General features: G+C 43.7%; 2 protein-coding genes across 2 annotated transcripts; both read left to right on the top strand.

Annotated features, from left to right (window-relative positions):
* Positions 1-1,354: 1,354 nt before the first annotated feature.
* Positions 1,355-3,382, top strand: LOC311351765 (uncharacterized protein; the record flags this gene model as incomplete). The annotated part of the gene is made up of 3 exons (XM_084471909.1): positions 1,355-1,373; positions 1,881-2,506; positions 2,579-3,382. The coding sequence occupies 3 exons, from the start codon at positions 1,355-1,357 to the stop codon at positions 3,380-3,382; spliced, it is 1,449 nt and encodes a 482-aa protein (XP_084328035.1).
* Positions 3,383-4,063: 681 nt separating this feature from the next.
* On the top strand, positions 4,064-8,565 carry LOC311351279 (alpha-N-acetylgalactosaminidase-like). Its single transcript, XM_084471392.1, has 9 exons — positions 4,064-4,183; positions 4,412-4,568; positions 5,035-5,175; positions 5,573-5,784; positions 5,869-5,963; positions 6,082-6,243; positions 6,510-6,707; positions 7,304-7,444; positions 7,590-8,565. The coding sequence occupies exons 2-9, from the start codon at positions 4,414-4,416 to the stop codon at positions 7,767-7,769; spliced, it is 1,284 nt and encodes a 427-aa protein (XP_084327518.1). The 5' UTR covers positions 4,064-4,183; positions 4,412-4,413; the 3' UTR covers positions 7,770-8,565.
* The last annotated feature ends 7,030 nt before the right edge of the window (positions 8,566-15,595 follow it).

The raw sequence follows: 15,595 nt of genomic DNA, 5'->3' as shown, positions 1-15,595 counted from the left end.
CAAATTGCACCTTCCTAGTGGTAATGGCAGCCTGTTGAATTCCTGAACTTCAAGGCCTTATTATAGCGCCACCTATGTGTTATTCTGGACCATCTTTTGATTCCTTTACTAACTTTACGAGTTCTACAAGCATGCCAATTTTTATAACTTTTGGAGCCAAAAAGTCAGGATAAAAATAATAATAATAATAATAATAATAATAATAATAATAATAATAATAATACTAACGAATACAATAGGTTTCCTACGGATTCCGTAGGACCCCTAATAATACTAACGAATACAATAGGTTTCCTACGGAGATTCCGTAGGACCCCTAATAATACTAACGAATACAATAGGTTTCCTACGGATTCCGTAGGACCCCTAATAATACTAACGAATACAATAGGTTTCCTACGGAGATTCCGTAGGACCCCTAATAATACTAACGAATACAATAGGTTTCCTACGGATTCCGTAGGACCCCTAATAATAATAATACTAACGAATACAATAGGTTTCCTACGGAGATTCCGTAGGACCCCTAATAATACTAACGAATACAATAGGTTTCCTACGGATTCCGTAGGACCCCTAATAATAATAATAATACTAACGAATACAATAGGTTTCCTACGGATTCCGTAGGACCCCTAATAATAATAATACTAACGAATACAATAGGTTTCCTACGGATTCCGTAGGACCCCTAATAATACTAACGAATACAATAGGTTTCCTACGGAGATTCCGTAGGACCCCTAATAATAATAATAATAATAATAATAATACTAACGAATACAATAGGTTTCCTACGGATTCCGTAGGACCCCTAATAATACTAACGAATACAATAGGTTTCCTACGGATTCCGTAGGACCCCTAATAATCTTAAATTTGATATTTTGTTGAATTATTATTGAATTTCTACTAGGTCATCATTCTGACTTACTTATTCAAAATTATGTGAAGCGTTTTAAGCATCTAGGGCCCATATTGGCAATTTATATAAAAAATGCAAATTATTATTAATTAAACAATTCTGATTTAACATATCCGGTTAATCAGGTAATTCCGTTTCAAGAAACGTTGGTTGCTCACATGATGTCTCACAAGTATAATGATGATCAATGAGATTATTCAATCAGCATCAGTATCAGTCTGCTGTTAAGGAGGACAAAAGGAAGGGAAACAGGTTGTGGGTGTGTCCCAACAATGCCTTATGCCTACCAGGCTGGCCAACTGTCATTTTACAGTTCCGTGACACGCAAGCAGGGGTTGTCTTCTTGTAAAACGCCGGGAACACAGTACGTCTTCTCACTCCAGAGGAAATCAGGAGCTCTCTTCTCTCAGTTATTGTCCAAAGGATAACATGGCTCGTTCAAAACTGCGTAAGTAATTTCCGGTTCCTCTCACATTCTCCAATGCATTGCTCACGGAACAGGCATAAGGTGAGGCAATGTGAGGCAATCAACACATAGCTATTTGGCTTAACTTGAAAGCAATCAACTGTGTTCGTGCAATGACCAAAAACTTACAAATGTTTACCCAATGTTCTCATGGTTACAATTAATAAGCGGTATATTTTCTAAAATGGTCACGATCCCCTGCCTCTTCTCCAGATAAGTAACTTAATACAGTAATGTATTCCATTAAGGCATTAAAGCCATGCCGCAAGAGTGTGCTCATAGTTCACATGACAGCGTACAACTCTTATGCTTGTATATCCAGAACAACCAGTTCTTTGAGTTGCAACCTGCATGCCCTTCACGCACGACGCCTCTCATGGAGGCTGTCACCCAACAGCATAGTAGTTCATTAAAACACCTTTATGTTTCCTGTTAAAGAACTTTGTCATTCCCTCTGATATGGACCAATGTTTCCCTGTTACATTTCAGGAGCGAGGGAACCCTGGGTGGAGGCGGCCCTGGGCTTTGCGCTGGGCGCCGTTGCAGGCTGCGTGCTGGGAGCCACAGAGGATCCGGTGGACCAGAGCATCTCGGTGATGACTTCTGAGGACTTCATCAAGCCCGTGATGGACGAGGTCAGGACTGTGGGGCCCCTGGGCCTCGGCACCCTCTTGGGGGCTACGGCGTTGACCGCCTCCATGAGCTCCGTGGTGGCCGGCGTGATCCTCGCCGCCGCCACAGCCTCCGTAGTCCTGTCCCAGGGAAGCTGCTCCGTGACAAACGCAGAGTCCATCGGCTTGTGGGCGTGGTCCGGAGTGCTGGGGGCCACGGGGGCCACGCTCAGCGGGGCCACGCTCGGCATGGTCATCGAGTGGATTGTGACGAACGTGGGCATGGTGGGACTCCTGATCGCCCTGAGTGTGTTCACGGTGCTGAAGCCGCCTCTCCACTTCCTGTTCAATTTGATCTGGCAGCAGCGGGAGGTGTGTTGCGGTCTAGGGCCGGCGGTGTTAGCCCGGGAGAGAGACGAACGAGAGAGAGAGCTCAAAGAAGCGGAACAGAGGGAGAGGGTGACGGTGCGGGTGGAGCAGAGGACCCAGGCATTGGAGAAAGGTGTGAGGGCCAGGGATAGAGAGTACATGGCTCGTAGGGAGGAGGAGCTCCAGCAGAGTGAAAAGATGGAGAGAGAGAGGATAGAGAGAGAGGAGACGGAGATGGAACACAGAACCATCCAAGACTGGATCGACAGCGTCGTGGTTAAATACGTGGACTTCATCGCGTTCTCCGGATTACCCATGACCCTCATCGCCATTGTTACATCGGTGTTTGGCGTGAACGGCTACGGAGCTCACCAGTCTGCACTCATAGCCCTTTTGGTTTTGGTCGTCGTCCTCTCCTTCTCGCTGATGAAAGCGTCCAAATTTAAGTTCTGGATGCTGGCGGGATGCATGGGAATGCTCGCCACCTTTGTCGTGGCTGTGCTCACTTTACACGCAGAACAAGAGGTCTTGATTAGCAACAGCAAGTTGCGAGCGGTGGGTCAGAACCGCCCCAGGGAAAGCCTCACCTCCACTATGAATCAAAAGGCCTCCCTCGAGGCCCTGAACGCGAGCTTCTTTGTGGCCAGGCTGTGCCAGTTAGCCTTAGGCGCCACGGTTGGTGGGCCTTTGCTGCGGTGGGGAGCCGGAGAGGCCAAAATCATCATAGGGGCGGCGGGATTGGCTGGAACTCTTATCGTTGTGGTGGAGGTCATAACCCCTGTGTTGGGGCAAGGGGGGAGGGCCGGAGCTCTGCTGGGGGCCGTGGGGGCAGCGGGAGTGTCCGTAGGGGCCGCGGCAGCCATGGCTGGGGCCTGGTCATCCTGGGCGGGGATGTCAGGGACCATATTTGGACTGGTGTTGGGAGCACTTGTTATGGGGAAATGGCACATTGTAAACATTGGACTGCAGCTGCCTGTAGCCTACGTCTTTGCCATGACCAATCCATATTAAAGAGGATGCAAGTTTTGATGAACCCGTTGAAGGAGTTCTATGAATTCCTTATTCAAATGCACTGTTATGTCCCGTGTAGCCACAGGACATAATAAACAGTATAGGCAACTCAAATTCTTCCCATTGAGCCACAAAAACAATAAAGTCAGGTAAACCATGCATTTATTTTGGCGAGAGTTCTGAAAATAATGTAACAATAATAAAAAAAAGATGTATAATGTTTCAATCAATAAACGTGTACCTGTAACCAGTCAATATTTTATTACATGTATGCAACACTCAAAGTGAATGTGTCATAATTGAAAGGTGAACCTTTCAGCACGAGATGTTTAGGATGTTTTCATGACAGCTTGTTTGCACAGGATCCCTCAGCTGAAGGTATACGCTGGTTGAATCAGTCAAAGTAAATATTTAACCCCTGCAAAGCACACCATACCAGATGGAAAGATAACGTTAAAAAATACAGTGCAAATATATAGGCTATATATGTTTAATATATACATTATATTTTTTAATATATAATGTACTTTGAACATAATAATACCAATTTACAATAGTACATTGTTAGTACACAGTATAATAATGTACCCTATTCACCACAAGAGGCATCTGCGGCCTAAACATTTCCCTGCTTTGGTATCATGTGACACAACAGCAGTCACATGATCATACCTTGTCGAACAAGGAAAAGATATACCCTGTTCTGCCTGGGGGAAAGCAGAAAATGTTAGAAATGCTAAGCGTATCTTAGTGAGACATGCAGATAACCAACAACTAGTGAATCTGGCTCAATGTAAACAGGTAGGACAAGCTTGTTGTATACAGGCTAAATACTTTTCATATGTTTAAAGCATTACAGCAGTGACATTAGCTGTTACCTATGCATAGATCTAAACTGTATCAAAGAGCAAGCAAAGGTATTTTCCCCTAAATGAATTATTGCAAATGTTGTATACTTTCCTAAGGCCACATTCCTCTGTGCGTGTATGTGTGTACATTTAACTTGATTAACCTGATCCTTCCCTTCAGGAATGGGGTATTTCCAAGTATTCCTGCTGCTGGCCATGATCCCAGGGAGCACAGGTTTAGACAATGGATTGCTGGGAACGCCCCCTATGGGATGGATGGCATGGGAACGCTTTCGCTGTGATATCGATTGTCATAAGGACCCAATGAACTGCATCAGGTATCGCTCATATTACAACATGATTATGCAATGATTTTATGAATATTGTATTCATTAAAATGATAAGCCTTTTTTAATTGATAATTATTAAATTGATTTGAATCATTCACAATTTATAAGGTAATCAAAAAAGGATTTGCACTTTGGATCAAACTAATGGCACTCAATATAAAGTACAACACTGAACAACAAGACATGTAGTCCTCTTTCCTGTCATACAGCAGGTTGGAGAATAAACACTTATCTAAGCACAGATATAGATTAAGGCAGATTAAGCTGCACCTATACCAATACCATTCAGAATGTCAGTTTAGAATTTGATCAATAACAGAAACTCAAGATTAAAAGGGTAAATGTTATGCAACGAAAGTTGTATTGTGGTTCCCTATGCTTCATTAATACTGAGGAATACTGATGAAGGCTATGAATATAAAGACTGTCTGTCTGTCTGTCTGTCTGTCCGAAGTGAGAAACTGTTCCGAGACATGGCTGACCGACTATCTGAGGATGGATGGAGGGAGCTGGGGTACGAGTATGTCATGATAGATGACTGCTGGATGTCCATGCAGAGAAGCAGCGATGGGAGGCTTCAGCCTGATCCTGACAGGTTATACTGGTTCTACTGGTTATTTGATTCATCCTACCAAGTTCCCACCTAGTATAGTACAGTCTCACCCTGCACAGTCCCCACCCATTGCAGTCACCACCCAGTACAGTTCCTAACCAGAGCAGTCTCTACCCAGTACAAGTGCCACTTAGTCACAGTGATTTTCAATGCCACAATTTCCAATACTGCATTTTGCGAATGACTTTATTGTCCTTTGGCAACAATATAAGGAACATTTGATTTACATTTCATTTAAACTCGCAATGTCAATGTGGCGAAAAGGCAAAAAATTGCAGGATCAACTTTAAATTTGTACTGGATATTTGCATCGTAACACTCCCTCTCGGGATCACACGTAATGCCCGTGTGATCTTTGCCTTTTCCCTTTTACAATCAGATTCCCAGGGGGCATTGCAAACCTTGCGAGGTACATTCACGATCGTGGCCTGAAGCTTGGCATCTACGCAGACATGGGCAGCGCCACATGTATGGGCTTCCCTGGCACAACCCTGGACAAAGTAGAGCTTGACGCCCAGACCTTCGCCAGCTGGGGCGTGGACTACTTGAAGTTTGATGGTTGTAACTCAAACGCCATTGAGCAGTTGATAGGTACTATTGAAGTAGGTATTCACTATCAAATTGCATAAAAGTGGAAAGACATTTTACAATAACAATGTCAATATGCCCATATAGGTTATCCTTTAATGTCCAAGGCATTGAATGCGACAGGCAGACCTATAGCCTATTCCTGCAGCTGGCCAGCCTACGTAGGTGGACTCCCCCCAAATGTGAGTTATCCATAAATATAAATATACAAACCAAGCAAAGGCTAAATAATAGAATGTGCTAAGAACATCTATGTATATACGAGACAATTTTACAGTTGTGTCTACCTGTTCGAAACAGGTGAACTACTCTCTGCTAGGGGACATATGCAACTTGTGGAGAAACTTTGACGACATCGAGGACTCGTGGGCCAGCGTGCAGAGCATCCTTGACTGGTTTTCCACAAACCAGGACGATCTCCAGCCCGCCGCCGGCCCTGGACGCTGGAATGATCCTGACATGGTTGGTTGCTTGTTTGTATTTTACGCGTCATGTTTCAATCTTGCTGAGCTTTAGGCCTACCTGTCTCCCCCTATCGACTATGTAGTAGTGATAGTCAAATCCACCACCACTGTCATTTGCATTGCAACATACATTGTTCATTAAACCAAACTATATTCTGAATTCTCTCTTCTTTTCCTGTATTCTCCAAAATAAACAAACTTCAATTTTTTAAATGCCTTCTCTTGCTGCTCCAGCCTCTGTTGACTCTGAATGTTTTTCCATAGCTCATCATTGGAAACTTTGGTCTCAGTCTGGATCAGGCGCGGACACAGATGGCCTTGTGGGCCATCATGGCTGCCCCGCTCCTTATGTCCAATGACCTTCGGACCCTGAGCGCCGATGCTCGGGCCATCCTGCAGAACAGAGTGGCCATCGCCATCAACCAGGACCCCCGAGGGATCCAGGGGAGACGGCTGCTACAGGTGACTGGGTCAATCACAGACCAGTCTCACAGTTCATTCTTGATCCATAGGATGGCCATGATGGATGGCCAATGGATACAAACAGCCCGGACTGGCTATCTGCTAAATGGCTTGCAGGCCACAGATAACCTTAAAAGCAGGCCAGGACAGTGTTTCTAGTAGCGGCGGTTTGATAATGCAAACTGTAAAGTATAAAACAATCAAACATAAAAGAGGTTGTTCCCTTCCTAATTATTCAAAAACATTGGTGGCATAATCGAAAATGTTAGAAAAGTCAGTGAGCTCATACTAGTGCATGTATGGCGTGCGTACGACCATGGTGTGTGCATCCGTGTGTGCTATCACTTATTGTGGTATTCACTGTAAAGCACTTTGAGTAGCCACACTGTTTAAATGGAGTTGATTTACCTTTTTTTTTTTAAATAAAGATGCACCGATATTATAGATAATACTTCCCATAGTATATCTGTTAGATAACTCTGGACAGTACATCGGATAATCAACTGTTGGACAAATGCAGAGAAAACAGTGTCTCTTCCTGATCTCCTGTCATCGTATTGTGTCTTGTCATGACGTCTCTGTCCCTGGTCACATAGGAGAAGAGTCGTATCGAGGTCTACTGGAGGCCGTTGTCCCACTCAGCCAATGCCTTGGTGTTCCTGAGCCGTCGCCAGGACATGCCATATCTGTACCACAGTTCCCTGGCCAAGCTCAACTTCCCAGCCGGCAGCTTCGAGGTCTGCTCATATCTTATCCTTCTTATCTTATTACATTCTTATTTTATTTCTTCGTCTATTTGTTTGTTCGTTCTTATTTCTTTTCTATTTTATACATTTCAACTTTCTTCTTTTGGTTTTCTTCTTTGTCTCTTCCTCTTGCCAGGCGTACGATGTGTTCTCTGGGAAGACCCTGAGAGGCCTGACTGACGAAACCGAGTTCACGGTGTCCATCAACCCCTCTGGTGTCGTCATGTGGTACGTCTACCCGGCCAAACAGTCCCCCCGGCCCCCCAAGGACACAGGGAGATATCCATACATGCGCAGAAAATACAGGATGTCCTAATTTCACAAGATAATTAAACTGTCCTTTGTGCTCTGAAGTAGCAGGGTGTTTTTTATGTCATGATTTTTTATTTTTATGTATTAATTTTTATTTAAATCATTTTGGTAATTTTTTAATCACTTTTGTGCAAGGGAAATAAATCTCGAATCACGGCAATACCAGTTCAGCAGTGCAGTTGGAGAAGCTTACCTACCACTGAGGGGCAGTGTGGACTTAAAGATTACCCACAAAAAGTACACTGTTCCTTGTAGTCCCCACAGACACATAAATAGCCATAATCCGATTAACCTCCTACACCTTTCATTGAGACGAAATGCAAGGTCATGGTATAGATTAGGCTAGCCTGTGTATGCGTGCGTGTGTGTGTGTGTCTTGGTGCAATATTAGGATAAGCTTTCTAAGATGCAGCCTTAGCAGTGGATTCTCGTGGATTATGGATGGGTTGCTGCATGGTAAATTGGTATTAGTGTAAGTTTAACCTTATTTAATTTAAGGCATTGGAAACCTTGTGTTTTGCAGCTGAAACAAAGCAGTGTGTTCTTAAAATAGTTTAAATAAAAGAAAAATAAACAGTGTGACTTGGTTTCATTTACCACATTTTGAAGCTCCAAATATCACACCAAGACTTGTTCCATATTATTGAATGACTTAATGAATATATATGAATAAATGAATGTGCCATACGAAAGAATGAATGCTGCATATTACTGAATGAATATAAATGAATAAATACTCCATGTGAATTAATGCTCCATAAAAACGAATGCTCCATATGAATAAATAATGAATGCATCTGTTTTTTGCGTTGTTTCTGAAACAAATGAAGTAGAGTGACATTGCAAAAAATTAAATCTACCATCAACACCGACCCCTTCAGACCAGCCCAGTTGGAGGCATACAGTATTACATGCATAATATTTTACCCACATTGCATCACTCTGGGGGCATCGCTCTGCCAATGGTCCAGTGAGTTGAAGCCAGGGAAGCTCAGCCTAGGTCCACCCACGTCTTTCCCACGGACCCTGTGGTCAGCCGGGGGGGTCGTTTGGGGTCAGCGCCCCTCTGCCAGCTGCCATCACTCACGGATGGATCCACCAGGAAGACACCGAACATGCTGAGAGCCCCCCCCCCCCCCCCCCCCCCACACACACACACACACACACACACACACACACACACACACACACACACACACACACACACACACACACACACACATGCTCTTCAAAAATATGTGAGGGATTTGCACTCATCCCAAAAAAGAAAATGTTTACAGTTTGGGGGCCAGCACCAAATCCTGCTTGAATGTGGGAATGTTACATTTTTCAATAAAATAATTAGACAAAACTGTGCCTGTGGCAGTTCACTAATAATGCAAAATATGGGATTAACAGGATTAAAATTGAAAGACATATTTCAAGTGCCATGACATTGCTTCTTCTTCCATTTCAGAAGTGATTAAATTACTCATGATTCATATCGAATCATATAATTGCATTTTCCCATCATGTCACCACGCTATTAATATGAAATGGGTAAATAGGCATCAGTGTGTTATTTATTTATTTATTCCTGTTTCATTCCTGTGCCTTTGCACATGATTGTGCACAGAATCTCCTCTTGTGCTTGACCTGAAGCCAACACATAATGCAGCTCTTTAAACGCACCAGCCCCTCCACACAACATGAACCAAATACTTCATGCTTTCTTTCTTGAGCGTACCAGCTGAGATGTTCTACAGGCCATTGTATACGGCGGCATGGATCAGACCGGAGGCCCTCCACACCGGCCCTCCATACATCACCGCGTGCGTCCCGTTGAACTTGGCAGGAAGTGACAACGGTGGGTCATGCAGCAGATGCCTCCCAGCAGGTGACTGGCTCTCTCTGCAGGGCCGCAGGGCCCTGCAGCACCGCATAAGACATGCAGCGTTTCCCCTGCAGCGCTTCAGGGCAGCTCTTTTATGGCTCTGTAAAAGAGGAAGCCATGAAGTTCCCAGGTCTCATGTTCCACGGGCAGACCGAACTTCCCACAGAGAACAACTCACACAGAGGACTGCTCACACAGGTATGGATTGACGAGCGGCCCCTCGGCAGCACAGTGAAAAGAAGGAAAGCGATGAAGGAGAGGAGATGGAGAGAAAGGGCAAGGCTGAGAGTGGCCCATGACATCATGTGTTGTGAATTGATTCAGGAGCCTCATGTTGATGCATGCTGGGATGAGTCCGTTGACCTCATTTACATATTAAAAAGATCAAAGAAGCTCAAATGAAAGCATGTTAGAACCGGTTCAGTGAGGATATAGATGCGGCAGGATAAAATGAGAATCGGAGTCAGAAGAGCCGCACCGGGGAATATTTCAACGTTCACATCTTGGAACCGTTTGGATAATTACGGGAATATAGAGCATCTGTTTTTCTGGGGTCGGCCACCAGAGAATTGGTGTGGAAGTGCTTTGTTGTAGAAATAGCACGGTCCCCCTTGTTGCACCGACTGATCAGATGAAGGGGTCGTTTGTCGTGCGGCAAAAAATACTTTGATTTGGTGTACAGAACAGCACCCGGCACCCACAGAACTAAACTTTGACCACGAGGTTCCCCCGTTGTGTGCAAAGATGAAGGCACCTCTGCGGCGTCGTCCTCATATGTTGATTCAGCACAGCAATTACCGTTGGTGAGGTCTGGGAGTGGACCTGACGGACAAATCCCAGCCCGCCCACCACTCACTGTACATGATGGGGAGTCACATGCAAAATAGTAGTATTTAGTATTTATGTCTAAATAGTGTTTAGGGGTTGTAGAAGGAGACAGAAGAAAGAGAGAGACGAGGAGATGGAACAAGAGGAAACACAGAGAACTGCTTTCGTAAAGAGAGGACGAGACAAGGTGGAGAAAATGCTGTTGAGGAACCCACTCTACAGGATCTCCACTTCAACACTCCTAGTGACATTTGCTGATTCCTCTCATTCCAACCTCCGTGTGTACATTTCACGTTTGAAACCACGCAGCCACACTATTATTTAAGACTTTATGGAAGAACATTCTGTGTTCTGGAGTTTTCTTCTCATTCTTGGCCGCGGTGCTCCATGTTGACCAAGCGTCCCCGGAGGAAACGCATCTGCCCTAATAAAATAGGATGAGAATGTTCTGCAAATAAGACCTGCTTGTTTTGAAGACTTGTGCTGTTTTATTGGAATTCCTGTAGGCTGTTGCGTTAACCCACAGTTCTGTAGGAGTGTTCGGCAATAGAGTATACATGACTGTGGATGGTTGTCACAAAACAGAATTAATATGTGCTAATTTGCATACCTCGACTTTATCACAGCCCCTACACCTTCTTAAAGTACGAACACAAAGGAATCACAAACAGAAAACACATGCTTTGCAAGTGTGGAGAACCATTCCATTTAGATCCAGGGATCTCAAGTTTGATTACGACAACATCACCCCTCAAATACTGTGATCGCGGTGAAGCGTGACTCGAGCTCTATTTAAAGATATTTTGTCAGTGTAAGTGATGACCTTACCACACCCTCCCTACACAGTGCCATTCTGAAGATAATCTGTCAGACACGCTGAGAGATGGAAGTCCCTGCCACCAATGTGTATGTTGCAGACCGTATGTGTTTATTGTTGTTGTTGTTGTGTGAAGGCAGTGTGTGTCTGTGCGCCGTGGACAGTCTCACAGCATTCGGTTCCTCCAGTTCCCTTGCTAAATGTTGATCAGCGGATCACCGGGTTCTGATCCAAAACTTCCCGCAGGAGCTTAACCATAGTCACCCCCACGGACGGGCTAATCCGGCCCCTTGTTCTGACTTACTGCCCCGAATACACAGCCTCCTCCACCCTATGACCCCTCAGGAATTCCCCTGACTTACCATCTCATGGTCGGGGCACATGGGACGAGGCATAGGTCAAATCCACTGATGAGAGAAAGTGAGCATGTACAAGTACAGATGAAAGGAAGGCATGCGTGACTCTTGAGGGACCCTCTGCTGTGTCAGTGACATACAGCTCCAGGTACAGCCCCAGTGGCTGTTGTCTTACGCAGGGTTGTAGAGACACAGTGGGGGTGGGCTTCCCCTGTGGGAGACAGAATAAGCCAGTCTGAAAAAGGTGTGAGTGTGGTAACTTAAGACGTGGGGAAAGCATCGGGGCATCAGAGTGCTTTTTACATTCCATAATCAGTATCTGCTTAAGTCATCTATTTGACTTTGGCATTTTTGACGCAAAATACAAGATGAACCTTAAAATATGACTGAGACAATTCTGCTTTGAGGCTAACATTATGTTCCTTCAGTTGAGAGGTGCTCATTTAGTCTGTTTATTTTCTCACGGTCTGTTTATGTGTTTCTCATCAGTGTTCTGTGGCAGATGCTGGCCAAAACTGTACCTGTTGCACTAATAAGGCCTTGGTAGCATTTCGATGGCACATTGTCTCAGAAGAGAACAAAGTAGGTCTGGTCATAATAGAAACGTACAGTGGGGTTACCCAAGGTTTCAACCTCTTCTGTGGCCCTTCTGTTCATTGATGACGCAAACTAATAATTGGGACTTGACTGTGGGCACGTACAACCAATTCATTATCTCAAATGATTATATAATGCAAGCAATTAGGGTTGGACAATGGAGACAATGGAGACAATGGAGTCACACACTTAGCTGAACATGGCCGACATAAACAACACATCAAACAGAGAAAGTGTACTGAAAAATGTTTGATTTATTACTGTTTACTAGCATTTTGAATTACTGTTATTTTTATAAAATTGTACTCGAATTAGAATTGAGTGGTATAAAAAGGTAAAAACTAAATTAAAAGAACTAAAAGTAAAAAGTAGGTTGTGAGAAAAAAGTTACTTTGTTACTTTTAACAAAGCACATGACCTCCAAACCAACACTAAAAAACCCTATGTGAGTCTCTTGATAAAATAAATAAATGAATGCACGATTGAGACTTGAGTGATTGATAACCGACTAACCAATCGTAAGCATCAGGTTGAATCAGTGTAACAACAGGCGGTTTTCTTTGATTGGCCTTTGGATGTTGTGGATGTGCGCAAGGATAAAAATATCCTTTTTTTCAGCGAGCGCCTATGTGGACTCTGTATCTACGGCTTAGTTAAATTAAGCAAAGTAGAGTAAACACTTATACTTACGAAATATAAAAAAAATCTAAATGAAAGCACGTTATCTCGAGAGCCGTTTGTCCGACGGTGCAACATGGTAGCTTCTGTTGAAGACGACCCTCTCCCTATTTAGATATAGAGGGCTCATTCAAAGGTAACAAAGCACAGCAATCCTTATGAAAACAAGTTTAGAGAAAATATCTTTTTAAACAGTCAAATAAGTGCAATTACTCCAAAAAGCTACTCAATTGGAGTTACTTGAGTAGTTGCAATTTCTTTACAACCCTGAGACATGTAAACCAAAATTCCCATTAATAGCATATACACAAAATATAAAAACAACAGCGGGGCATATATTTAAATTTACCCAATTTTTTTTGTTATTATGTAGTTTTCCTGTAGTGACCGTGATAAGTGGTGACAGCCTGAGGTGGACCCTAACTACTTCCACCTTGTCCTTTATCTGCAGACAAGCCCCTTCTCTGGACCCGCGCCCAGACAACTACATGGCTGGCTGACCGCTGGAGCTGCTTAAGTCCTGGAGGGGTGGCGAGGGGCCAACGAGTCAGCTGCTTCCAGGCACAGAGAGAGACAGAAAGACAGAGAGAGAGAGAGAGAGAGAGAGAGAGAGAGAGAGAGAGAGAGAGAGAGAGAGAGAGAGACAGACAGAGAGTAGGTCAAAGTCAGGGCCACCAGTTGTTTATTCATTTGTATCTTATTTTACATTTTGTGCTTTGGCAATGGAAAGTTACGTTTTTCCATGTCAATAAAGCCCTTTGAATCTTGAATCTTGAGAGAGAGAGAGAGAGAGACAAAGAGAGCGCTAGAGAGAGAGCGAGAGAGAGAAAGAGAGGGAGAGAGACAGAGAGAGAGAGAGAAAGAGAGTTATAAAGAGAGAGAAAAAGACAGAGAGAGAGAGAAACCATGCATGTGTGCGTAAGCTAACATGCCTTAGGGGTTTCTGTCTGTTCTGTCTGATGTTTCAATAACCACAGCTGCAGCATGAGTCAGGAACCAGTAGTTTTCCATGACTCATGAGTTAGCCCATTGACAAGTCAAAAAAAATGAATCAATGCAATATTTTTCCCAGACTCGTGATTGGCAAACATCTTTGCACCGGTACTTCTGGAGGTGACTCAAGACGTTTTTTGCAAAAGCCCTCACCAGCTTGTACAGGTGCACCATTGAGAGCATCCTCTGAGGCTGCATGGCTGCCTGGTAGGGCTGCTGCTCTGCTGCTGACCTGGAGGCCCCCCAGAGGAGGAAGGCAGCGCAGTGCCTCATCGGCTGCCATGCCCCCTCCTCAGAGGGTACTACCACACAGGAGGCCTTAGGAAAGCACAGATAATCACAAAGGACGCCAGCCACCCAGGCTATGGACTGCTCACATTGCTGTTGTCTGACGGAAGTTAACAAAGCATTCGAGTGGGATTACTAGACTCACAACCATTTTTAAAATGTATTTAATATTTATATTCTTTATTGTCCATTCATACTCTCCTTTGTCTATCACCACCAAGAATCATATGCTGTATTTTCAATTCTTTGCATTCTATGGAATGTGTTTTATTTATATTATGTATATTTTTGCTGTGTTAGTTATACTGTGCTTATGAATAATAAAATACTTAGTTAGAAAAGCTTAGTTTAGTTAGAAAAGCTTAGTTAGAAAAGCCCAACTGTGGTGGATGGATTCAAACTTTTTAAAAGTTCTGTAAAATTCTGTGTTGGACTATCTTGAGTGGCAAGTATATGGATTTATTTAAACTACCTTTTCAATGTTACACTTTAGTAAGTCAACCACATTGTCCATATGATTGAATACTCATATCAACCTGGAAAAAATAAATAGAAAAGAGAAAGAAGATCTTTCTTTCTCAGCAAAGCCAGCGGTCAAGCATTCTTTCTAAAGCTCTTTCTCAGAATAGCCCCTGATAGTTCAAGGGCTCTCATCGGATTCATTCATTAAGTCAAGTGAAAAAAAGGTTCAGAGGGATGGCATGTCTAGTTAAAAGCCCCCTGGGCCTTGTCCAAACCTCACTACATTGCATGTGTGTCAACCTTTCAAGAGCCTGTGTGTATACAGTCAGATTCAAGTACCAACCAAGTCACCTCAACCAGGGAACTCTGATATTCTCTGATAACACACTTGCTATAAAAACAGGCTCAAGTTCATGAAGTTTGGTCCATGCATTCTGTACTATAATATTCAGGTAATGCATTAATACAGTTTTATTTTAATTTGATCTTGCTTTGATATTTCGTTGTATATGTCGTGACATGTCTAACACAACAGGGACTTCAAGCTTAGCCCACTGAAGATGGGTGTAAATCCCTTTGTTTATAACTGCATTAAACTTGTGTATCTCCTGCACTAAATCGAGGTAAGATCAGACATTTCCCTCAGTAAACAATGCCTGAGCTCCATATACAACTAGCTTAGTGGTCAGCGAGTACTACAGTGGAGGGGAGTACGAAAGACAGCAAGGTTTAGCAAGGTGAAGATTGTACAGCCTTTTTCCCATGTCAAATTGCCCATCCATTTTGAGTCTACCTAATCCACTTGGGTAACCCACCCCTGGTGCCCAGTGGCACATAGTGTGAAGGCCAGTGGTCCGAATTACTGGGATATTATTGAACCCCATGTCACTCAACACATTCTGCACAAAGCATTGAGATAAAGGCAGCTGACATGCGGT

This window comes from Micromesistius poutassou (genome assembly GCF_964030765.1).
Source record: "Micromesistius poutassou genome assembly, chromosome: 8".
In the NCBI taxonomy this organism is placed as follows: domain Eukaryota; kingdom Metazoa; phylum Chordata; class Actinopteri; order Gadiformes; family Gadidae; genus Micromesistius; species Micromesistius poutassou.
The sequence above is the reverse complement of the archived record's forward strand: the minus strand, read 5'-3'. Positions and strand labels throughout refer to the sequence as shown.